Here is a 25483-nt window from a genome sequence, read left to right as displayed (position 1 = left end):
TGGATTTTAAAAAATTGTTTGCTGCTTCAGCTCGAGAGCAGGATACTTGATTGTCATTCCAGTATAATTTTGTAAGATTCGGACACGATTCCACAATTTTTTCAACATCTAAATTCAGCAAGTCATTTGAATTTATCCGGATTTCTTTCAAATTTTTATTATTTCTTAAAATTTCTGGTGAAAAATTAGTTATGTAATTTCCAGATATAAACAAAGAGTTTAAGTTGCGCAAATCTTCGAACAAATTATCATCGAGCTCTGTCAATTCATTACTTTGAAACCAAAGATTTTCCAAATTCGTTAATCCCTTGAAGGTATTTGGGTGAAATTTTTTGATATTATTGCCAAGGAGACTTAGAATCTCTAAATTTGTGCAGTGATGAAAAGCATCTTCCGTTACTTCTTCAACTTCTATTGAATATAAATTAAGGTAATGCAATTTTGGAAAAGTCTTGCAAATATTATCGTACACAACTGGGATTACACTTGATTCAAACTGAATATTTAAAACTAAATCCGGATCATCCGCCATTGGTTGCCACTCGTAATCGGCCAAAGTCAAGTTTATGCCAGAAAAAGTACAAACTTCATAATCTCTTACACAGCTATGAGATTTAATTGAATCTCCTGAACAAGTTGAGATAATTAAAACGAGAATAATGAGATGAAGCTTCATTTTGCTGCGAAATCTGAACAGAAACTGAATCTAAATTCAACATTCTATTTTTTTCACAAAATTTTCGCAATTCTTATCCGTGAAAGGTTATCAAAGGTAAAGAGAAAAAAATCATATTAAACCGTAATAAACGCAAATTTGACAAAACAAGAAATCTGAAATTGATGATTACGATTTCTTTTTATTTTTCATCCATTTTTAACTGCTTAGACTTTTTAAAATTTTTTGTTAAAATTGTTTTTTCTTCGATATTTTCAATTTGTTTTGTTTTTTTAAGTATTCATAAGGCGCCATCCATTTACGGCGTCGGAAGTTTGAGGGGGGGTGGGGGTACATGAGTTTCCGATGGATTTCGACGTAGGGGGAGGGGGGGTTAAAAGGAAAATACGACGTCGTACAAATTCTCTATAGTTAAGATTTTTTGTCTCAGTTTTTCAGAAATACATATTTAAGCGCTTCAAAATTTTTTGTTTTGTTTTGTAACTTACAGAGTAAACATGTACAATTTTTCCCAAATTTTTATTTAAATTTGAGCTAAATTTTAAACAATTTTTCCTGAAAGGGGGGTGGGTATATGTTGCAAAAAAGTACGTCGTAAATTAGGGGGGTCTTTAAATTCCGACGGTTTCCGATTATAGGGAGGGTGGGGGTCAAAAAATGTCCATTTTTATCCGACGCCGTAAATGGATGGAGCCATAAACTGATTGCGCATTTTGAGAAATTTCTTCTTTTCGGTTATCTCTGAAATTGTCCAATTTTTCATTCATTTTCTTTATTTAATCTTTGATGGAGAATAATAAAAAGACCACTGCTTCTATAATTTCAGTTAAACTTTTAATGTCTCTTTCCGTTGTTTCCATTTTAAGCGATTTTAAGCCTTAATTCGTGTTCGTCTTCACGAGTTTCAAGTTGCTTCTGAGTATCGCTCAATAAATCAACTTCTTGGATTTTTTCATCAATTTCATCTGATTTAAAAAATAACGTATTCCATGTTTCGTCTGGAACACACTCAAAATCATCGATTTTGTCTGTTGTATAATTACGATTTTTGTAACTCAAAGAAGAATAAAAATAAATATTTTTGGATTTCAAAAAATTTTTTGCTTCTTTAACTCGAGAACAAGATACTTGATTGTCCTTCCAGTTCAATTTTGTGAGATTCGGACACAATTCCACAATTTTTTCAACATCTAAATTTAGCAAGTCATTTGAATTCAACCAGAGATATTCCAAATTTTTATTGTTTTTTAAAATTTTTGGTGAAAATCTGGTTAAGTCATTTCTGGCTAAACCTAGCTTTTTTAAGTTGTGCAAATCTTCAAACAAATTGACATCGAGTTCTGTCAATTTATTAGAGTCAAGCCAAAGATGTTCCAAATTTGTCAATCCCATGAAGGTATTTGGATGTAGTTTTTTGATACGATTATCATATAGATACAATCTTTTTAAATTTGTGCAGTTCTGAAACGCATTTTCTGCTATTTCTTCAATTTTCAGTGAATATATATATAAAATTTCTAATTTCGGGAAGGCCTTGCAAATATTATCGTATACAATTGGAACTACACTTGATGCAAAATTAATATTCCAAATTAAATCCGGGTCATCTGCCATTGGTTGCCACTCGTAATTGGTCAAAGTTAAGTTTATGCCAGAAAAAATACAAGGATCATCATATTTTACACAGGTATGAGATTTAATTGCATTTCCCGAACACGTTGAAATAATAAAAACGAGAATAATAAGCTGAAGCTTCATTTTGTTGCGAAATCTGAAAAGAAACTGAAATTAAAAACAACATTCTTCTTATTTCACAAAATGCTAGCAATTCTTATCCGTGAAAGGTTATCACCTTAATGCAGATAATGCAAAGAGAAAAAGCCATAATAAACCGTAATAAACGCAAATTTGGCAAAACAATAAATCTGTTATTGATGATTACAATTTCTTTTTATTTTTCATCCTTTTTTAAATGCCTAGACTTATTAAAACTTATTATTAAAATTGTTTTTCTTTCAATAACCTCAATTTGTTTTGTTTTTTAAAGTATTCATAAACTGATTGCGCATTTTGAGAAATTTCTTCTTTTCGGTTATCTCTGAAATTGTCCAATTTTTCATTCATTTTCTTCATTTCATCTTTGATGGAGAATAAGAGAAAGATCACTGCTTCCATATTTTCAGTTAAACTTTTAATGTCTTTTTCCATTGACTCCATTTTAGGCTTGAATTCATTTTCATCTCCAAAAGTTTCAAGTTATTTTTCTTCGACTTTTACTTCTTGTACTTTTTCATCAACTTCGTTGTTTTCATCTGATTTCGAAAATAACGTATTCCATGTGCTGTCTGGAACGCACTCAAAATCATCGATTGTGTCGGTTGTATAATTACGACTTCTAGAGTAGTAAAGTGAAGTAATTGATTTTTTAAAAACAATATTTTTGGATTTCAAAAAAGTGTTTCCTTCTTCAGCTCGAGAACATGATACTTGATTGTCATTCCAGTATAATTTTGTAAGATTCGGACACGATTCCACAATTTTTTCAACATCTAAATTCGGCAAGTCATTTAAATACAACCAGATTTCGTTTAAATTTTCATTATTTCTTAAAATTTCCGGGCGAAAACTGGTTATGCGATTGTCGGATAAATCAAACTTCCATAAGTTGTGTAAATCTTCAAACAAATTTTCATCGAGTTCTGTCAATTTATTAGACCTTAACCGAAATTCATTCAAATTTATCAATCCCTTGAATGTATTTGGGTGTAACTTTTTGATATGATTACCAGAGAGATCCAAACTTTTTAAATTTGTGCAGTTATGAAAAGCATTTTCTGTTACTTCTTCTATTCTCATTGAATCCATAATCCAGTATTCTAATTTTAGAAAAGCTTTGCAAATATTATCGTACAGAATCGGAACTATACTTCGTTGAAAATCAATAGAATCAACTGAATCCGGGTCATCTGCCATTGGTTGCCACTCGTAATTGGACAAAGTCAAGTATATGCCAGAAAAAGTACAAAGTCCATAACCTTTTTCACAGCTATGAGATGTAATTGAATCTCCTGAACAACTTAAAATAATAATAGCAAGAATAATGAGCTTAAGCGTCATTTTGTTGCCAAATCTGAACAGAAACTGAACCTAAAACAAACACTCTATTTGTTTCTCAAGATGTTCGGAGTTCTTATCCGTGAAAGGTTATCAATGGTGCTTAATTCTTAATTTTTTGTTTTCAGGTTTAAAATATAATTCAAAACGTGAGAAAAAAAATTATAAAAAATATTTGTCAAACATTATGAAATGTATATTCAGCAAAAATGCTTACGATTTCTTTTTAATTTTCATTTATTTTTATACAAATTTGTTTGAACTTATTCAAAAATATTTTTCTTTCAAAAATCTCAATCTGTTTTGTTTTTTAAAGTATTCATAAACTGATTGCGCATTTTGAGAAATTTCTTCTTTTCGGTCATCAACGCAATTAAAATTGTTTAATTTTTCATTCATTTTCTTCATTTCATCTTTGATGGAGTATAAGAGAAAGATCACTGCTTCCATATTTTCAGTTAAACTTTTTATGTCTTTTTCCATTGACTCCATTTTAAGCTTTAATTCTTCGTGTTCGTCTCCAAAAGTTTCAAGTTTTTTTTCTCCGACTTTTACTTCCTGAACTTTTTCATTAATTTCTTCGATTTCATCTGATTTCGAGAATAACGTTTTCCATGTTTCGTCTGGAACACACTGAAAGCCATCGATTGTGTCTGTTGTATAATTACGACTTTTGAAGTTCATTAAATCTTTAAAATCAATATTTTTGGATTTCAAAAAAGTGTTTCCTTCTTCAGCTCGAGAACAAGATACTTGATTGTCACTCCATAATAATCTTGTGAGGTTTGGACACAACTTCAAAATTTTTTCAACATCTAAATTCAGCAAGTCATTTGAATCCAACGTGACTTTTTCTAAATTTGGATTATTTCTTAAAATTCCTGGTTCGAAACTGGTTAAGTCATTTCCGGATAGATACAAAGTGTTCAAGTTGTGCAAATCTTCAAACAAATTGTCATCGAGCTCTGTTAATTTGTTAGAGTCAAGCCAAAGTTCTTCCAAATTTGTCAATCCCTTGAAGGTATTTCGGTGTAATTTTTTGATATGATTTCTATCTAGATACAAACTGTTTAAATTTGTGCAGTTATGAAAAGCATTTTCCGCTACTTTTTCAATATTTTTTGAAGTCAAATGTAAGTAATTTAAATTTGGAAAAGTCTTGCAAATATTATCGTACACAAATGGAATGACACTTGATTCAAAACTAATCCATGTAACTGATCCCGGGTCATCTGCCATTGGTTGCCATTCGTAATCGGCTAAAGTCAAGTTTATGCCAGGAAAAATACAAGTTCCAAAATATTGTTCACATTTATGAGATTTAATTGAATCTCCAGAACAAGTTGAAATAATAAAAGCAAGAATAATGAGCTTAAGCTTCATTTTGTTGCGAAATCTGAACAGAAACTGAAACCAACATTCTATTAATTTTTAAAGATGTTCAGAATTCTTATCCGTGAAAGGTTATCAATGGTGATTAATTATTAATTTTTTTTGCTTTCATGTTTAAAATATAATTCAAAACGTGAGAAAAACAACATAAAAAATATTTGTCAAACATTATGAAATGTATATTCAGCTTTGGTGTGCAAAAGTTTTTAATTTTGTTTTTCCATTTCTATTTTATACATTTTTTTTAAATTAAGTATTACACCTAGAATTGTTTTTGAAGTAATTTTTATTTGGTGATTTGTTTTTTATTTGCCCAATTTATTTGAGCCTATGTTTGTTAGGGTAAAAATGTCAAAATGTCATCTAGGTCAAAAATTTTAAATGTGCATTGGATCAAAAATCTTGAATGTACATTGGGTCAATCATATTAGGATGTGAACTGGCAAAAAAATGCTTATTGTGCATTAAATAAAAGTTTGAAAATGCGCATTGGGTTAAAAATCTTTATTATGCATTGGGCCAGATCTTTGAAAATGTCAACTGGGGCAAATGTCGAGTGTATAATATTTAAAAAAAAGTAAAATATGCACTGGGACGAGAAAAATCCGGTTTTAAATTAAAAATACGATTTTGCTATATAACAAATTTTGGAAAAACAAACCAAATTATTAAATATAGGAAGTTGTACGTATTCGCTTTTATTCTTTTTTTTTATCAATTTCAGGAAATTTTGAATAAAAAAATTAACTTCAGACAGACTATTAGCCCATTAAACCTCGAAAAAATTAAATAAAAAAAAAATCACGGACTAGCCGTCTCCATCATGGTGTTCTGGAAAATATATCTCCGCAAAAATAAAACAAGAAAAAAATTAAAACAGATCATCAGTGTCATACGAGGTGCCATAAAGTTATCATTTAATGGAATTCCAAAAATGTTGTTGTTTTTGTTGTTATTTTTAAACATACGAAGTTTTTTTTATTGTATATCCATCAAAGTGTCTCGTTTCGCGAAAAAAATGCGACTTCTCCTCGTCTACTCTACCATTCATTATATTTTTTTGTTTTCAAGTACTTACGAGGCAACGGGCAAGTTGACAAGTGAGAGAGTTAACGTCTTGCGTGCGTTTGTATCATCATCTTACCCAAATATTTGTCATGTTGTGTAGGAATTTGATATAAATATTAAAGCAGATAAGGAAATTCTCCGTTCTCGAGGCAGTTGTTTTGTTTGTGTAATTATTCCGTGAGCAAATAATACAATTTTTTTCATTTATTTTTTACGAAAGACAAACAATAAATAATAAAATTTTTCGTAATCACGTCAAATGTTAGAGTTTCGTTTCGAAGGCGGGCCGGAACGAGTTCGGATTTCGTCGAACAAAGTTCAATTCTTCGTCAATTCGCACGAAAAAGGTTGGAATCTCCCCGCGACCTTTGACGAATATGTCGCCTCGGTAGTCACATTGCACGCCATATTGCTGCAAAACGTTCGCCGTTTCCTTCGTGACTTGAATTTTGCCCGGAACTCCCGTCGAATCCATTCGCGACGCCATGTTGACACTATTGCCCCAGATATCGTACAACGGTTTACTGCTTCCAACCACGCCTGCCATCACTTTTCCATGCGAAATGCCGATCCGAAGCAATCCTGGGGACGTATCTTTGAAATTTTCCACGTTAAATTTCTGGAAATTTCGCATTAAATCCAACGCAAATTCCGTTAAAACCATCACGACGTTCTGAGATTTTCGTTGGTTTTGTTTCGGCGCCGGAAAAATCGGTTTAAAGCTGCGACGACCAGTCGAACTTAAGTGAGAAGACCTGCCGAGTGACGAATTGTGTCCAATTAAGGAGTGAGGATATGCCACAGAAGCATCGCCACGCCCGGGATCCAAACCGCATGCCGCCATATAAGTCCAGCCAGCAACTTTGATCTTTTCAATCTTTTGGGGACCGCGATACGAGAGCAGGACATCGTCAAAATCGCAAATTATCTCGTTGAGAACGTTCAAAATGCCTTTTTCGTTTTGCACGTCACTCGTTACGTCGAAATTTGTGATGGTGGCAAAGAGAACGGCGACATTTTCGTATTCTTCGTTGTAAAATTCGTATGCCAGGGATTGTTGGTTGATGTAAATTTCGGCTGAAAAAATAAAAAATATTCTAAATTAGCAAAAATTTTACATAATTAATTAAAAGTTTTAAGAAAATTCAATTGAATTTTGAGAAAATGGACAAAAAAGTTAAATTTATAAGAAAATTTGGTAAAAATTGATAAAAATAATTTAAAATATAGATAATTTTTGAAAAATAATTAAAATTTTTTAGAAAATGATTCAAAATTCTCAAAAAATTGAAAAAAAAATTAAAACTCAAGAAAAATTGAAAAAAAAAATTCAGGAAAAAGGACAGAAAAATTTAAAATTTTAAAAAATTGACAATAATTTCTTTTAAATTTTTGAGATAAAATAAATTTCTTAAGAAAATAATAAAATAACTGAAAATTCGAGAAAATTTACAAAAATAATTTAAATTTACAGATAAAAATAGTTTGAATTTCTAAAAAAAATTATAAAAAATAGTTTAAATTTTCAAGAAAATCTCCAAACATAACTTGAAATTTTCAAAAAAATTATAAAATTTAATTATTTCGGAGAAAATCTTAAAATTTTATAAGAAAAAATAAAAATTTTCAGAAAATTTAAAAACATAATCTTAAATTGTCAAAAATATTTATAATAAAAACTGAAATTCGCATAAAACTGACAAAACTAATTGAACTTTCTCAAAAATTTGATAAAAAAAAATTAAAAATTCGAAGAAAATTGACAGAAATTGTTTATGATTTTAAGAAAATTATAAAAAATGACAAAAAACATACCAACATGAGCTGGCAAAATATTGTGAACCAAAATTTTGTTTGTTTCCTTGGTCAATTCAGCTTCTTGTTGCTTCCTCAGAAGTTGCTGCTTCCAACTAAAAGTAAAAAATTAATTAAATTCATTCGAAAAGTGATAAAAATCAACCTTACTTGTAATCAACTTTCGCAATATACTCGGAATTACGATCAATTAAGTGAAAAATGACAGTTGTGAAGAGAATTGCAAGAAAATGAGCCACATTTGGACTGAGAGTTGGATTAACCGACGCACTATTCTGTAAATTTTGAACCAAATTTCATCGAATTTCATTCAAAAATTCAAAATTTTCAACTTTTAGAGCTTACACTAAACATTGTATGCAGCGCTCCAAACACAATCCACGAATAAAACGACAAAATCATGAGAGCAATCGTCAATTTCAGTATAAAATGTATCTTTTGGAACATAAAAGTCACTCCGATGGTCAAAATAAGACATTCTGTAACAGACTTTTAACGAAAATTAATCAAAATTTGCTTGAAAAATCAATTTTTTAAGTCTCTTACCCACGGATTAAGACACCATTTAGTACTAATATCCCCAATAATACCAGCTCGAGATATAAATCCGGTATAAACGGTTGGAATTGGCTCCACTGTCGGATACACGACCTTATCTGAGCTACAATCCACGAGATGGATGAAGGAAACGATCACCAAAATCAGTACTGAGACCAAATAAATGCAATGACGAGCCAAAGCATTCCTTGTTAGCTTATCTGAAAACCTGTACAAACGATTGGCAAAGGGATTTTTGGGCATGGAAACGTCAACATCGGGGTTTGTGATGTCCCACAAGCGATTAAACCACGTAATTGGCAGAATTGATGCAAGAATTATGCCGGAAACGGAGATTATTGTCCAATAAATTGTGCTGAAACTGAAAAAAATCTTCATTTCAGCAATTTTTTGGAGAATTTTAACAAAACTTACGGCTTATTCATGTTCTGAATGATAAAAATGACCACAAAAACGAAAAATACCATCAAGGTACTGTATTTCAAGACGTTATCCGGCTCTGATAGAAAGCTTATTTCACGGGATTTGGGCGACAAACACAAACAAAGGGTTGAAATTGAGTCACGATCTTCATCTTCGGGAGTTCTGCGCGGCTCACGAGATTTTGTGGTGAAAACTTTGTTCAAACTACAAGAAATTTTTTTTAGAAAATCGTAAAAAAATAACAAAAATGAGAAATTACTTGAATTTTCCGATTGGCATGCGATCGAGTTCGCGCGCCATTTCAATATCTGCTTGCTTCATGATGTCCCGATAGCGTTCCATGCTGCTTTTCATGAAATTAGAGCGACTTCCATCCATGTTACGGGACTTTTAAGTGTTAAAAATTAGTAAAAGTGAAGAAAAATGCATCAAAAAAGTAAAATTCTTACCCCAACCTTACGTTTCACACCCGAACTTAGTCGCAGTCCACTGGTATCGTCTTGAGAATAGAACTAAAAAAATCATAAAATTAGTTTTTGTTAAGAATAATTTCGAAAAATTGATATTTTGATGAAAAATTTAGAGATTTTACGTCAAAAAAGTGAATTTATGTTCAAAATTTTTAATTTTTGGCCTTAGTCAAGGAAAATTTATGTTGAAATTTATCATTTTTGAACGCCTTAAGCCACTTTTTCGAACAAAAATTCAATTTTTATGTATTTAAATTCCTTTCAGAGTCATTTTAAGATCGATTTTGTGATTTTAAAGCCATAAAAAGCACAAGATCGCTACAAAAATCATCAAAACCCCATTAAAAAGCTCTTACAATATTATCCATGTAATAATGCGGTCCAATCAAATACGTCTGAATGTTATATTGCTTCAACGTGGGATCCTTTTTCGCTGCCTCCGTGCCATCTTCGTACATGTACTCGCCTTCCAGCAACTCCAATGTCTGCGCAGTGACATGAACTTTTCCCGGACATCCCGTCGACTCCATTTTATTCGCAATATTCACATCACGAGACCTAAAATTTTTCATTTTTTAATCAAAACTTTCGAAAAAATTCAAAAAAACTTCAATTTCTCACCAAATATCGTACTGCCACTTGCACGAACCAATAACTCCCGATATGATGCTGCCCGAATGCACTCCGATTCTCATGTCAATATCCAAATTTCGCGACAATCGCACGTCTCTGATGTCACGAATCATTCGCAATCCGAGATCAACGCAACTTTTGGCGTGTCTTTTGTTTCGCACGGGAACGCCAGCGACGCAATAATAGCAATCGCCCAAGAATTTTATGCGTAAAACGTTGAATTCCTTTGAGGCGTCATCGAATTTGACAAAAAGCTCGTGAAGGGTTTCAACTAAGGTTCGAACAGGAAGTTGCGTGGTCATCATTGTGTAGTTGACGACATCCGCATACAAAATTGAGACGTCTTTGTGTTCTTCGACGTATAATTTGCTGCAAAGAAATTTAAATTTTTAGAAGATTTTTATTGAAAAGTGTGAATTTTGGAAAAAAATAATATTTAAAATTTTATTTTCGATTTTTTCCCAAAATATTTTGAGATTTTTTAAAGAATTATTTAATATCGAGAGTTAAGAATTTTAAAAAATTTCAAATTTTTATATTTTCGATCCAACTTTTTTTTTTAAAGTAATAAAAACTTTCAAAAAATCAGCTTAAAATTCAATAATTTCTTACTTTTTTAGATTTTTTGATAAAAAATTTTAATTTTTAGTGCAAAATGATCAATTTTCAAATGAAACAAACCAATTTTTTACTGAAAAAAATTCAGATTTAACAAAATGTTAAATTTTTGATAAAAAGTGGAAAAATTTGTAAAGAAAACTATGAAATTTCTATAATTTTTCTAAATTTTAAGAAGAAAATTTGAATTTTTCTTAAAAAATTTAAGGAAAAATGCACTTTTCAATATTGCTTGTTAGATAAATTTCCCTATTATTGCTTTGAAAATCTACGAAATCGAAAAAAAAAAAGATTTTTGTATAAGTCTCACTCACTTAATTGCATGTCCTCGCCACTGCTTCCCAATATGAACCTGTTGCGGAATCCGATTTTTCTGCTTTTCCGCTCTTATTTTCAGCAACAACTCGGCAATATCTTTTTCCAGCGCTTGTGCCGTGTGGTCCGGTAAAATACTCAGCAACAAGTCATTTTCTTGATTTCTCGCGAATTTCAGCAACAAATTTCCAACCACACATTCCCGACGATCAAGAAAAGTGCTTCGAATCGCAATTTCGTTCATCAATCTGTGATAAATTCCGAAAAAGTTGACGGCGACAAGGAAAATACTTTCGGTGATGACTTTTGTCAGTGGCGTCGTTTGCTCGGAAATGTCGTACGTGACGTAAATGAAGACGATGATGTAGCTGCCAGTAGCTGCAGTGCCCAAAATTACAGTTAACCAGTTGTCTTTTAAAGGTAAAAACATGTAAATGACGAAGAGTAAGTGTGAGGCGTAAGCTACTCGCAGTGGGGGATTCACGAAGGTGTGCATCGCATGGTAGATCGGGATCGTCAAGTCAGCGATAATGAGAGAGAATAAAGCGATACATGATGCCACGAAAGGAACGTAAGGGTATTTTTTGACAAAATCCTCTTTGAAGGTGGCGAATAAGGAGATCCAAACGACGAGTAACGGGACTGTGTAACAAATTATGTCTGGAAATAAATCCGAGCTGTGCTGTAAAGGTAAGATGAAGTAATTTAAAAGTTAAAGTTTTAATCGCGAAATATATCTTAAAGTCAGATAAAATTTTAAAAAATATTTTAAAAAGCCAGATTAGTTTTTTTATTACTTTTCAGTGCCAAAATATAAAATTTTCACAATTCTGTACTCCTCATCAGGGTTTAAAAAACTTTTTGACTTTTACTTAATACAATTTTTGCTTAATAGAGTTTTGTACTTAATGGAGAATTTGAGACTTGATTAGGAATAAATTGGCTAAATTTTGAAGTAAAAAATATTTTGACTTTAGCGATCTATGAGAAATAGTCAATTTCATTTGTTTGATCAGTTTTTGGTTAAAAATAACGAAATTTTTGATTTTTTTTTGTTGAAAAATGAACCAAAATGACTTCAATCTTGAACTTTAAGGAGAAATAAACTAAGTTTTAGGTTTAAGTTAAACCTTTAATCTATTTTTGACTTTTTCTGTAGCAAAAGCAAGTAAGTAAATTTTTTGACATTGAAGTACTTAAAGTTTTCAAACCCTGTGAATATCTTGAAAATTTAAAAAAAAAATTAAATTTTTATACAGAAAAATATTAAATATTTTGCTTGATCCCAATTTTACTGATTTTCATTTTTTTTTAAATTAATTTTTAAATTAAAATTTGAATGAATACTTAACAAAATTTCCAAAATCTGTAAAATTGTTATCAAAAAAAAAATTTTTTTTCTCAATTTCATACTCCTCAATAACTCGATTTTTCTTTTTAAATTTCTTAGAAATTCTTTAAAATGCATTAATTCCTCAAATTCTTCAAAATAATTGCACTCACTCTCGAATTCGTCGAAATAATAATCACATGAATGAGATTAATAATTGTTTGCAGCACAAAGAAAATGGACAAAAAACTCCTTTGCACGCGCTGAATGTACGTTTGATAAATATTCTCCAAGCCAAGATTCTGACACTCCTTCTTGAGAAAGGAAATTTCCCATTTTCCGAGGTTAAAATGCGGATTCGACTTGAGTGACGTGGTATCGCATGTGTCAAATTCCACGGCATAGTCTTCAGTGTAATCCATATTAATTCACTATTTTTGCTACCGTTTATTTGTTTACTCAGAACTAACAACGATAAATCACTCTCTTTCGATCTCTCTGTTATTGTTTTTGTCACTCATTCAATTTTTTATTATCGTCGTTATCATAGAAATATTTGCATCATATTCGTGACAAGTTCTCTTATCTGACACACTCTACTTGACTAGGTAGTGGAATCAATGGTACGTGATAACGACATAATAATAGACTTTTTTTTTGATTAATTGATTAAATTTGATGGACTTATTTCATTTTTTTTGGTTTATTTTTGCACTAATTTCATTGATTTTTCAATATTTCATTGATAAAAATTCTTTCATGACCTATTTTTGTTAATCCTTATTAAGTCAAGTGTACTAGAAACGATGAAAAGTAGCCCAAATGTCTAACTTGATCTGCGAATTCCAATCGAGCCACAGTAAAAAATCTACGGTCTGAACACTGCGACGTCTAATCAGCTACTGATTATTGCTATCACTTTTGTAAAATTTTATTGATAAGCGATATAATGTAAAACAATGATATCGAGACTTCATTATCGGCAAACAGAGCTTTGATAAAATAAAAATTTTACACGAGATTCTCCGATAATAAATGGATTTTAAGTGACTTGATGTGAACTGTGAATCATAAAAAGTGATATTCGTTAATTGAAAAGTGAGTTACAGATTGCCGACTTTAAGGGGCAGCGCAAGAAATGGAGATGAATGAAAAGCAGGAACGGAAATAAGAAGTCAAGAGCCCTGACTGGAAATTAATTTAAGGTAAGTTTTTTTTATGTTTTAAATTTATTTAAAATAAATTAATTTTTAGGAAAATCATTGGATGGATTCGATTGGTACTTTTTAAACTGGACCTCACTGATGAAAAAGATCGCAAAAAACTACATTTTCTACGAATAATGAGAAGAAACCCATATGAAGAAGTTAAACTAATTTTTTACTGATCCTGATACAGGATAAGGGAATTGCTCCATCAAACGAATTTACTAAGTGTCAAACAAAGAATAATTCTAAGGCCTTCCAACTTTCTTTATTCTTCATTTCAAATTTTTAACTGTTTAGAGGAAATGAAAAGAAAATTTATTAAAAAAAATAAGATTTGGAAAACTTTCCTATGAAACGTTGGAGAACCTTATTGTTGTGAAAGTACATGAACAAGACCGGTCAACGATATCAGCTGACCTTTGACAGGTCGTAAGTCGTCTCTTTCTATTTCTGACGTCGACTTAAATAGACGTGTTAAATATTACTCCTAATTAAATTAAAAAATTTCTTTCTTTTCTACGGAAACTCTTAAAAATACCCAACAGGTACGTGCCCTTGAGTCCCACTGCTTTATTTTACCTTTAACTAACCTGGGAAGAAGAACAGAAAGACAAACATCGTAGAAAAATTTGTAGCGAGGCGCTTTCCAGAAGGCATATTGTTTCTGCATCAAGCAACGAAAGAAGCCTAAAATTGGCTGATGAACCTTGATTTAAATTTGTAATTTACTTTGTTGTAACACATCCGATACAAAACAATTGACAGCAAAGATACCTGGGCTTAACGATCAATTTCTACCAGTTATCTCCTTCTATCTCTTATTTACCGAGTCAACTCATCTGATCCAAAAATCATCAACATCAAATAAACGACAACTTAACACCTTCTTAAATATCATCAGCATCATCATCCTTACCGGTTTTAGCATTTTCTTGACCTTGAAAGCCTATATTAGCAGCCATAGCCTGAAAAGACCTTCCTTCTGAATTATCCTTGACTGATTTTCAAAACTGTAGTTATTTCCTCACTTTTCCTCAATGAAGTTTAATTTATTAATTACAATGAATTGAGAGCCCAACATTAAAAGTAACAATTGAACCTCAATTAATTTTTGCCTCAAATTATAGAGTGCATTGTTTTTCTCAATGAACTATACGTCTATACTTTTTTCCGGTATTTTTACTACGTCTGGCGCTTGTCTAGGTAATATTTTTATTGCTCATACCGCTTATTTTATTTTTATATCCGATGTCAACGAACGGCTTTCTTGTCTAACAGGTTTGTGACATCCAAAATTTAAACTGCATAAATTAGCAGTCTTATTCAATTTCTTAATTTTTTACACGCTTTGACAGTTCATTCACTGCTTTTTTTTTGCCGAAATTTTATCAAAACAGATGTTATGGAAAATTTATTTAAAACAGGGGTCAGTTTTATCATTTCGTGATCTTGTTGAATATTTTAAAAAAGTTTTCGGTCTCTCTTCTTGTTGCTATTGATTCGCAAATTTTAGTTTCGTTTTGGACGTCGTGATAAAAGGATGCAAAAATATTTTTTTTTGCTAAATTTTTGGACAAATATTTTGAAATAATTTTTTTTTAAATTTCGCAAGAATATTATAATGAAGATCTTGTGTAGTTTGGTAGTTTTGGCACAGATTGCTGTTTGTGTAAAGAGCAGTAGATACGATAGTAAGTGAAAAATTAATTGAAAAAAAATTTTTTTTTAAAGAAAATTTTGTGTTTTAGTGAAAAATTATGAATTAATGCCGCCGTTACATAAGCACGACAGTTATTTTGATTGCACAAAGCAATTTAAAGAAAAGGCAGTTTATTGTGTAGCGAAAACTTATATAAAGCCAGACAATAATTCAGAAGTATGGAGGTACATAAAGGTAATCTTTTCGGAAAACCAGAACTCATAAAGTTTAAAGTGCAATAAAACGCACTAAAAACGAGACACTTGAATATCATTAATGTTAATGACCTAAATTTTTGGTCATTTGAATGAATTTGGGCAAAAATTCAGGTTTTTTTGCATTAATGAATAAAAATGAAGTGAATTTTTGTGTTCTCTTTTATACCTAAAATAAACTTTTATTGCCTTTTGAGCGAAATATTTAAATAATTTTTTGTTTTGATTTTTTTTAGGAATACTCGTCACACAAGATACATTTTTTTAGACACGATACCGTCACGCGAGGTGTGTGCATGAATCGCTGTGAAAAACAGCTGACTCAACAGAAGCCGCAACAACAGCGAGTTACGTTAACGTTCGACATCGACAGTGCGGTAATTTACATTTGAACGTGCCGAGAACAATTTAATTAATTTTTTTTTCAGATTTACCATCCAGGTATTGAGTTGCATGCGACGACGAAAGAGCAGCGGATCGTTTATCACGAGGCAATTAACCGATGCGTGAATCAGGAAATGCTGAACGAGTACGGACTCGAATCTTGGTCGGAAATTGAGTTTTGTAACACGAACGAGTCGGAATCGTTTTCCATTGATCTCTTGGATTTCTTTGCTCTTGTCGTGGTTTTGTCGCTAATTGCATTGACGCTCATCGGAAGTCTTTATGACGCTCAATTACGTGATGAGGGAGGGAAAAATCCCGAACATTATCGGAAATTTCCCATTAATTGTGAGTATTTTTGATGATTTTTCAAGAAAATTTATTTAAAAAAATTTTTTTTTTAGCAAATCGAACACTTTTGGCATTTTCTGTCGTTCGAAATTGGAATCAACTTGTGAACCATCCTGAACCGGTGAACAATAATCGACCGCCAGCAGATGATTTTACTTATTTTGAGTCCATTAAAATCATTGTGATGCTTGGAAATACTGCAGTTCACATTTTATGCATTCTTTGTATGTTACCCTCACAAAATCACGAGATGCTGGAATCACATGCACAAAATGTTAGTTATACAGCTTTTGCGGGCTCGACATTTACAAATCAAGTTTATCTGGCGATCGCGGGTTTTCTATTGACTTTAGCGCCTGCCAAACAAATTAAGCATGGAAAAGTTTTAACGACGTCAGATTTTTGGGACGCCTTGAAAAAACGATATTTGAGACTGACACCTTTGCATGCTTTTGCCATTTTAATGGAAGCTACTTGGGTGAGCAAAGCTTATAATGGACCAATTTGGGCTCAACTTGCAGGACAGGAAAGAGCTTCATGTCGAGCGAATTGGTGGACTAATTTGTTGTACATTAATAATTTTGTTGGAGCTGGAGAGCCTTGTATTTTGCCAAGTAAGTGATTTTTTCATTGAAATTTAACATTTTAATCGAAATTTGACCTTTTAATTTTTTACAGCGTGGTATTTAGCAACTGACATGCAACTTTTTATCATGCGATTCATACTTTTGGCGATCATCTCTCGTATTCCGAGACGTAAATCACTCATTTTCAGTACAAGTCTCTTCATCACCTTCCTTATTCCGGGTTATATTGTCTACAAATATCATCTTGATGGATTATATGTTGGAACGATTGAGTAAGAAATCATCAATTTCTAAAATTTTAATAAATTTTTAACTTTTTTCTTCATTTTAGGGCTGCTCGTTACTTCTATCGTCACGAAAATTCATACAAATACTTCCACATTCCATTTTACGCCAACATGGGCAGCTATATTTTCGGCATGTTAACAGCTTTCATCTATCGTGAAGTAAAAGACAACAACATTGACGTTCAAAAATCCAAAAGTTTTCATGTTCCTATGGCGTTCCGTGGTCCCATTGATTGTCTTTGGTATCTTCGGGGCTCCGTTAATCTTCCTCGAGTACGAATTCAAAAAACCCTCGTTGTGGATCTCAATTTACGGCGCCTTTCATCGCAATATGTGGGGCTGGATGCTCGGCGTGATCATTTTAGGTTACAGTGCTGGCATGGGAGGACAATGGAAAGACTTTTTCAATGCTTCCGTGTTTCGACCTTTAGGAAAAATTAATTTTGGATTCTATTTGACGCACATTACGATCATAAAATTGATGTTGGGTGACATGTATGAACCACATCACATGAGTTTTTCCAAAATTGTGTGTTTAACAACCTTTGTGACAGGCTTTTCGTATCTTTCGGGAGCGGTAGTTCATATTTTGGTTGAATTACCAGCAGCGAATTTGCAGAAAGAATGGCAGTCTAAACCAAAAGTCGAGGCAAAAGTTGTAGATCGTGTAGATCAAAATGGGAATAACATACAAACAAAAAATTTGAATGGATTTCTATCAGAAACACAGGAAATGATGGTAAATGGCACTGTAAAGAAAAAAGATTTTTAGAAGAAGTTTTTAAATAAATTTAGAAAAAATTATTTACTTACAATTGATTGTTAAATTAGGTTCATATTTTTTTTTTACTTATAGATTATAGAAAAAATTTATTTTTATTTAGTTATATTTTTTTCTCATTTCCATATTTTATCCTTCGAACTTGTCCTTCAAGGACGAACGATCAATTAATAATATTTTGCACAATTTTACAATTTCTATGTTACTGTTAATAAAAATCTCAAGTTTTGGGTTTATTTTAATTATTTTTAATAGAAAAAAGTTCAAAATTGTTCAAAAAATATTAAAATAAGGGATAAAAAAAGAAAATTAAAAGAAATTCATCATTTTGAAATTTTTTAATAAATTTCCTGCTTTTTGAAATTTTTTGATTAAAATATTGAATAATTAAGCTAAACGATCAAAATTATTTGTAAAACCATCATTTATTTTCTTATTTTTACTTAATTTTGTTTGAAGAAAGTATATTTTTGAGGATTATTTGAATTTTGGGTGCCCTATGATAGAATTTTTAATGAGACAACGAACAATTTTAGTGAAAAAATTTTTTCTCAAAAAATTTCACCTCAACTTCGATTTTTGGCGATTTTCAAAATTTTCAAGCAATTTTGAAATTTTTGGTCGAAAATCAAAAAAAATTTTTTCCAGTAATATTGCTCGTTGTCTTGAGTAGATTCTTCGCCCACAAACCATTTTTTAGAAAAACCAAAAATACATATTCGCCCTACCTTACCTTTCATATAGACAAAGGGCAATAAGTATAAATTTATTATTTATTGTTGAAAAACTTTAATTATAAAAATCATTAAAAGCTGTAAATCTTATTAAAAGTTTTCAAACTTAATCCGATAAGCAATCAAAACAATTTTTACATTAATTTGCATTAACTTCTCATTAATTAAATTAACTTGTTGCATTGTTAAAAATCATCCAAATCACTCACAAGTCTAATAAAAAATCATTAGAGCTTCATAATTTACGATTTTTTATGAAAACAAATTTTGACGGAACTCGATCGTTAAAGCAAGTGTTTCATAAAAAAGGTGCTAATTAATTCAATTCAGAAGCAAACCAGTCGTCTCCATCGTACGATATTTTTACGTTTGATACCTACTCATTGACGGTCAATAAAAAATCCCAATAAATGACGTTTTTGAGGTAAAAATACGAGAACGCGCGGCTTTTTTATTCATCATTATCTCCATTCAAACCTTTTAGAACTGCGGCGAGTAACAAACTAACGTACGGCTATTTGAAGAGGTAAAGGATTTTAATTGGCTACAATTGCATGACGAACGACGCGTGTTAAACATTGTTCAATAAACAGCAATTCTTCGTCTTCCGAGTCTCGTCTTGTTGCTGTTCATCCGCAACTTTTAGTTTTGAATTATTTGTCGCACTATTAGCATCTCACCACGAAACCTCGTAAAAAAAAATTACGGAAAAAAAATTATTTTTTTTTTGTTGACTTAAATAATTTCTTCAACACTTTTTGGTGTAACAATTTTTTTTATTTATTTCACTTTTCGCCGTGCGCAATAAGAAAGAAGTTCGTTATGAAGATTTTGTGTGTTTTGGCGCTCTTGTCACTCATTGCTGTTTGTGTGAAGGGCAGCAATGATGTAATTGATAGTAAGTGTCAAATTCGAGTCAAATTAATTGAAAAATAAAAAAAAATTGTGTTTTAGTGAAAAATTATGAATTAATGCCGCCATTACATAAGCACGACAGTTATTTGGATTGCACGAAGAAATTTAGAGAAAAGGCAGTTTATTGTGTGGCGAAAACTTATATAAAGCCGGACAATAATTCGGAGGTGTGGAGGTACATAAAGGTAAGCTTTAACGGTTAAACGGAAGTTGTGAAATTTGAGAAGCAGCGAATTTTTGGGGCATTAATGGGAATTTTAACGAAATTTATGGACAAATATTTGTTTTTCACCGAATTGAGTCAAATAATTTTTTTAGGACAGAATAATTTTTTTTGTTCATTTAACTAATTAAATTTTTATTTTTATCTAAAATTGATGAAAACTTGAACTTTGAAAGAAATTTTCTAAATTTAAAAAAAATAGTTTAATTTTATGAAACTTGTGATTTTTTTTATTTAAACAAAAAAAAATTCATCTGGAATTTTTTTAGTAATTTTTTTTTTTGCAAAATTGCATTTTTTGCATTAAAAAACAAAAGAAAAAAAGTGAAAGGATTTATTGAATATAAAAGTGATCTATTGGGTCATGTTTTTATCCATTATTGGGTCAATTATTCGACTCGGGTGTGATTTACATTCACAAATTGCAGGCTTGGTATTTAAAGACAGAGAAGTGAGTTTCAAATATTTTTAACGAATTTTTTTTATTGTGTTTTTGTTTTTTTTTAACAAAAAATTCTAATTGGATTGTTTTGAATTTAAATGTCAATGTTCGATTAATCGGAGGAGATTTAGGCAAAAGGAATCAAAAATTTTAGAAACAGTCGCGTAGGGTCATAGGGTGCTTTGGGGAATTTTAACTTTTAAAAAAAAATTCGGTTAGCTACACAGTAAAAAATCTTGCGGGCATATGTTTCTTGGTGAAAAAAATTTACTCGATATTTTCAAAAAATGCAAATTTTAAAAAAAAAATTTTTTGAAAAAGTTTTGATTTTCGACCAAAAATTTGAAAATCGTCAAATATCGAATGGTGAGATTTTTTACTGTGTACATCCCTGTTTAGAAATAAAAATTTATCGATATTTTCAAAAAATGCAAATTTTAATTATTGAAAAAGCTAAAAGATTTTTATATGAGATTCTGTCAAATTTGTTTTTGTTTTTACTGCAGTAACTTGTTCTGAATAAAGAAGAAAAATATTTTTTTTTGAAAAAAATAAAGTTAACAATTTGACACAAACGAAATATAGATATAAATAGCAACAAAATCGCTGCAAATTTTTTTATATGTTCAGGTTTAATGATTTTTGATATTAATTTTTTTTTTTCATATTAAATTGATACTAAAATTAGGTATATAAAATTGATATAAATTAGACATGATTTTTTTTTGGCAATTTTTCGAACAATTCAACCAAAAATCATGTTAATTTTACATTTTTTTAAAAAATATTTGGTTTGCACCTTTCAGAAAAATTGAAATTTTAATTTTCGCTTGAAAATTTTGTATGGAAAAATTATAAAATTAAAATAATTTAGAAACTTATTTGATTTAACGCATTAATTGCACTCATCAAGTGCTTTTTAAATTCTTTTCATCGCAATGACTTCGACCTTTTAATTGTTTCCATTCAAAACAACTTTTGTATTCAATGGGGAAAAATCCCTTAATTATAATGACACGCATTAACTTATTATTCATCGCCGCAATAAATTTCCACTGCCGCAATACACGCCACAGATCTCGTTGCTGCAAGTCGTTGTCAAGGTCATCGTACAACGAGAAAAAGATCAAACGATTCATCGTATTTGATTTGTGTTTCTTATTTGCAAGAAGAGTATTTCCGTCACGATGTTGTTACTTTGTTTATTTTTAATTAAAAGAAAAAAAGCGACGATCGATCGACGGTGATCATGATGGTGATGATGACACAAAGATAAACACAGACATTTGATAATATTTTTGAAACCTTTCACATTTGCGTTTAATTCGGTGAACAAACAAAAAGAAACAAATTCGTAAGAAATTTGTCATTTTTAAGCAAATATTTGAAAAATTATTAGAATTTGTGATTTACGCGTTTTACGCAAATATTGATACAAAAAAAAAACATTTTTTTAAAAAAATATTTTTTTCAGGAATTCTCATCGTACAAAATCCACTTTTTTAGACACGATACCGTCACGCGAGGTGTGTGCATGAATCGCTGTGAAAAACAGCTGACTCAACAGAAGCCGCAACAACAGCGAGTTACGTTAACGTTCGACATCGACAGTGCGGTAATTTACATTTGAACGTGCCGAGAACAATTTAATTATTTTTTTTTTCAGATTTACCATCCAGGTATTGAGTTGCATGCGACGACGAAAGAGCAGCGGATCGTTTATCACGAGGCAATTAACCGATGCGTGAATCAGGAAATGCTGAACGAGTACGGACTCGAATCTTGGTCGGAAATTGAGTTTTGTAACACGAACGAGTCGGAATCGTTTTCCATTGATCTCTTGGATTTCTTTGCTCTTGTCGTGGTTTTGTCGCTAATTGCTTTGACGCTCATCGGAAGTCTTTATGACGCTCAATTACGTGATGAGGGCGGGAAAAATCCCGAACATTATCGGAAATTTCCCATTAATTGTGAGTATTTTTAATGATTTTTCAAGAAAATTTATTTTAAAAAATTATTTTTTTTAGCAAATCGAACACTTTTGGCATTTTCTGTCGTTCGAAATTGGAATCAACTTGTGAACCATCCTGAACCGGTGAACAATAATCGACCGCCAGCAGATGATTTTACGTATTTTGAGTCAATTAAAATCATTGTGATGCTCGGAAATACTGTCGTTCATATTTTTTCCATTTTAAGTATGTTGCCTTCGATGAATCATGACGTCCTGGAGACAAATTCGCAAAATTTCATTCACAAAATCTTCTCTGGAGCGACGTTTACGAACCAAATTTATTTAGCGATCGCTGGTTTTTTGTTGACATTGGGTCCAGCTAAGCAAATTAAACAAGGAAAAGTTTTAACGACGTCAGATTTTTGGGACGCCCTGAAAAAACGATATTTGAGACTGACACCTTTGCATGCTTTTGCGATTTTAATGGAGGCTACTTGGGTAAGCAAAGCTTATAATGGACCAATTTGGGCTCAGCTTGCAGGACAGGAAAGAGCTTCATGTCGAGCGAATTGGTGGACTAATTTGTTGTACATTAATAACTTTGTTGGAGCAGGAGAACCTTGTATTTTGCCAAGTAAGCATTTGTTTGATCGAAATTTAACATTTTAATCGAAATTTGACCTTTTTATTTTTTTGCAGCGTGGTATTTAGCAACTGACATGCAACTTTTCATCATGCGATTCATACTTTTGGCGATCATCTCTCGCATTCCGAGACGTAAATCACTCATTTTCAGTACAAGTCTCTTCATTACCTTCCTTATTCCGGGTTATATTGTCTACAAATATCATCTTGATGGATTATATGTTGGAACAGTCGAGTAAGAAATTATCAAAAAAATTTTTTTTGAAGAAATTTTAATTTTTTTCTTAATTTCAGAGCTGCTCGTTACTTCTACCGCCATGAAAACTCATACAAATACTTCCACATTCCATTTTACGCCAGCATGGGAAGTTATATTTTCGGCATGTTAACAGCTTTCATCTATCGTGAAGTCAAAGACAACAACATTGACGTCAAAAAATCCAAACTTTTCATGTTTTTATGGAATTCAGTCGTGCCTTTGATCCTTTTTGGCATCTTTGGAGCCCCATACATTTTCTCTACATACGAATTTCAAAAACCCGCTTGGTGGATTACGTTTTATGGCGCCTTTCATCGCAATATGTGGGGCTGGATGCTCGGCGTCATCATTTTAGGTTACAGTGCCGGCATGGGAGGACAATGGAAAGACTTTTTCAATGCTTCCGTGTTCCGTCCTTTGGGCAAAATTAACTTTGGCTTCTATTTAACGCATATTACGATGATAAAATTAATCTTGGGCGACATGTATGAACCACATTACATGAGTCTCATCAAAATTGTGTGGCTTGTACTTGCCACAACGGGTCTTTCATATCTCTCAGGCGCAGCAGTGCACGTTCTTGTAGAACTTCCAGCAGCGAATTTGCAAAAAGAATGGGAATCAAAGCCGAAAGTTGTCGATAAAAACGGAAATGGAACCGTTAAATCAGTGAATGGATTTCACTCAGAAATTAAAACAACGAATGGCAGTTTAACGAAAAAAGATTCATAGACTAAATAATTAATTTTAAAATAAATAATTCACCAAAAAAAGGTCAATCGCATCCACTTCTCTGTAATTAGAGTGTTTTTCAATGACATTATTAATGACATTTTAGTTTTACTTTTTCAAATGACTTGTGACACCGAGAAATTTTCCCGTGCCAGCGTTTTTCAGTTTTTTTTTTTGCATTATCTAGAAGTTGAATCATCTTCTCATTTTTGGGTTTTTGGTTTCCGTTTTTGTGTTTTGACATCATAGATATCAGATACAGTGTTTTGTTTTTTTTTTTGTTGGGCATCGTTTGGAAGAGTGACACCCGAAACTCTTTGCACAGAGCAAGTGACATATCGACCCATTTACAGTAGATGCGAAATTTCCTCTTATACTTACGCCATGGCGGATCTCGCTTTTGCAAAATTTATGCGAATTTCAACTAATTTTAGACTGCGAGAGGGGAGAAAATGTGATCATGCGCTATTTTAATAAAAAATTCTTTGCAGAAATGACCACGAAGGGAGCGAGATCTAGTTGAATTTTAATGCAAATTAATTGAAATGTACGTGCGACGAGGTTAAAAAGGCATTTGGTTTAGCGAAATATACGAAAAATGCAAGAAAAACCGATAAAATCACGTATCGCGTATGGAACGTACTCACAATGGGGAGGAGCTAACTACTTTATCGACTTTATATAATTTTATTTTTCGTAAGGGAAAAATTTTAATTTTTAAGGAATTTAAATCGAAAATATTCTAAATGCCTTAATGACCGAGCAAATTTCCGGCTGATAAGCAAAGTAAAGTTAAACAGGAAGAGGAATCGCAGGAACTCACATTCCTGTGGAAATGAATGAATTCGTGACTAAACCGCTGTATGAGTTCGTAGTCATGCGCATCTTTCCCCTTTTTGTCGTTTCGTGGATTTTTTTTCTTGTGTTTTTGTGAATTCAGTCTCGCTTACCCTCTTCAACGTCTCACTTATGTACACTTCGTTACAACACTACTCTCCTTTTATTTTCGTCTCCTTTCATAAACTAACATGACACAAGAAGAAGAAGATGATGATGATGTTGATGGGATTTTGTATAGTAGTCGCTTTGATATGCCTTCTTGTCGTATTACGAGAGAAGCTACATGACGACAGAGAATAAAAAGGAATGTACGAAAAAGGATTGAACGATAAGTTTCGCTTCGCATTAATTTCCAAATGACTTTTATGAGTGTTGTTTAACTTGACCTTCTTGCTCTTCTTCTCCTTTTGGTACTTGAGAGCTAGTTAAAGGAAGGCAACTCTTAAGAAGGAAGTTAGATCAAAAGACGAACGAACTTGAAATGAAGAGCGAATTCGATGAGGTCCTTTGATGATGATGACGTATGTAAGTGAAACACGACACACAAGAGACACCGTCAAGTCATATATGATTAGGTAAATTGCATTTTGAATGGGGGACACGAAGCGTGAAAGGAGTGGCCTTTTATGTTTATGGCTTTTAATGGTTTGGCATACAATGTTCACGTGAAAGAGAAAATTTGGCGGGATTTCTGGAGGATGGTAGGTTTTTGGATTTAGTCGAGCTTAAGATGAGATTCCAACGTTCCAGAGTTGGTTCATTCTATTGGATGATGTTTGTTTTCAGTGTCTCAGTGAGATCGAAATCTGGTTTTC

General features: G+C 31.8%; 3 protein-coding genes across 3 annotated transcripts; 2 read left to right on the top strand and 1 right to left on the bottom strand.

Annotated features, from left to right (window-relative positions):
* Window positions 1-6106: 6106 nt before the first annotated feature.
* On the bottom strand, window positions 6107-13289 carry LOC134831219 (adenylyl cyclase X E). The gene is made up of 12 exons (XM_063844893.1): window positions 12586-13289; window positions 11082-11764; window positions 10138-10518; window positions 9873-10074; window positions 9496-9558; window positions 9306-9433; window positions 9038-9250; window positions 8612-8984; window positions 8411-8554; window positions 8216-8340; window positions 8066-8160; window positions 6107-7327 (listed from the first exon to the last, which is right to left on the bottom strand). The coding sequence occupies exons 1-12, from the start codon at window positions 12832-12834 to the stop codon at window positions 6513-6515; spliced, it is 3471 nt and encodes a 1156-aa protein (XP_063700963.1). The 5' UTR covers window positions 12835-13289; the 3' UTR covers window positions 6107-6512.
* A 1952-nt stretch (window positions 13290-15241) lies between these two features.
* LOC134828902 (nose resistant to fluoxetine protein 6-like) lies at window positions 15242-17915 on the top strand. Its single transcript, XM_063841893.1, has 8 exons — window positions 15242-15311; window positions 15369-15514; window positions 15771-15911; window positions 15963-16266; window positions 16323-16883; window positions 16948-17128; window positions 17188-17297; window positions 17341-17915. Exons 1-8 carry the CDS (start codon window positions 15242-15244, stop codon window positions 17913-17915), a joined length of 2088 nt encoding a protein of 695 aa, XP_063697963.1.
* Window positions 17916-19408: 1493 nt separating this feature from the next.
* LOC134829974 (nose resistant to fluoxetine protein 6-like) lies at window positions 19409-23864 on the top strand. Its single transcript, XM_063843298.1, has 7 exons — window positions 19409-19556; window positions 19613-19758; window positions 21713-21853; window positions 21905-22208; window positions 22266-22826; window positions 22892-23072; window positions 23132-23864. Exons 1-7 carry the CDS (start codon window positions 19481-19483, stop codon window positions 23826-23828), a joined length of 2106 nt encoding a protein of 701 aa, XP_063699368.1. The 5' UTR covers window positions 19409-19480; the 3' UTR covers window positions 23829-23864.
* The last annotated feature ends 1619 nt before the right edge of the window (window positions 23865-25483 follow it).

The sequence above is a fragment of the Culicoides brevitarsis genome, chromosome 2, assembly GCF_036172545.1.
Source record: "Culicoides brevitarsis isolate CSIRO-B50_1 chromosome 2, AGI_CSIRO_Cbre_v1, whole genome shotgun sequence".
NCBI classification, from domain to species: domain Eukaryota; kingdom Metazoa; phylum Arthropoda; class Insecta; order Diptera; family Ceratopogonidae; genus Culicoides; species Culicoides brevitarsis.
This window is presented reverse-complemented; position numbering and strand designations above follow the sequence as displayed.

What these genes read in the sequence shown, in the direction of transcription:
- LOC134831219 (XM_063844893.1), bottom strand. Translation starts at nt 12,834, where the DNA reads ATGGATTACACTGAAGACTATGCCGTGGAATTTGACACATGCGATACC. An exon ending in CGCTGCATACAATGTTTAGT is followed by an intron (nt 8,341 to 8,410) that starts GTAAGCTCTAAA and finishes CAAAATTTACAG; the next exon opens with AATAGTGCGTCGGTTAATCC. An exon ending in ATTGCGAAAGTTGATTACAA is followed by an intron (nt 8,161 to 8,215) that starts GTAAGGTTGATT and finishes TTTTACTTTTAG; the next exon opens with TTGGAAGCAGCAACTTCTGA.
- LOC134828902 (XM_063841893.1), top strand. Translation starts at nt 15,242, where the DNA reads ATGAAGATCTTGTGTAGTTTGGTAGTTTTGGCACAGATTGCTGTTTGT. An exon ending in AGAGCCTTGTATTTTGCCAA is followed by an intron (nt 16,884 to 16,947) that starts GTAAGTGATTTT and finishes AATTTTTTACAG; the next exon opens with CGTGGTATTTAGCAACTGAC. An exon ending in TTATATGTTGGAACGATTGA is followed by an intron (nt 17,129 to 17,187) that starts GTAAGAAATCAT and finishes TCTTCATTTTAG; the next exon opens with GGCTGCTCGTTACTTCTATC.
- LOC134829974 (XM_063843298.1), top strand. Translation starts at nt 19,481, where the DNA reads ATGAAGATTTTGTGTGTTTTGGCGCTCTTGTCACTCATTGCTGTTTGT. An exon ending in CAGCAATGATGTAATTGATA is followed by an intron (nt 19,557 to 19,612) that starts GTAAGTGTCAAA and finishes ATTGTGTTTTAG; the next exon opens with TGAAAAATTATGAATTAATG. An exon ending in TCGGAAATTTCCCATTAATT is followed by an intron (nt 22,209 to 22,265) that starts GTGAGTATTTTT and finishes TATTTTTTTTAG; the next exon opens with CAAATCGAACACTTTTGGCA.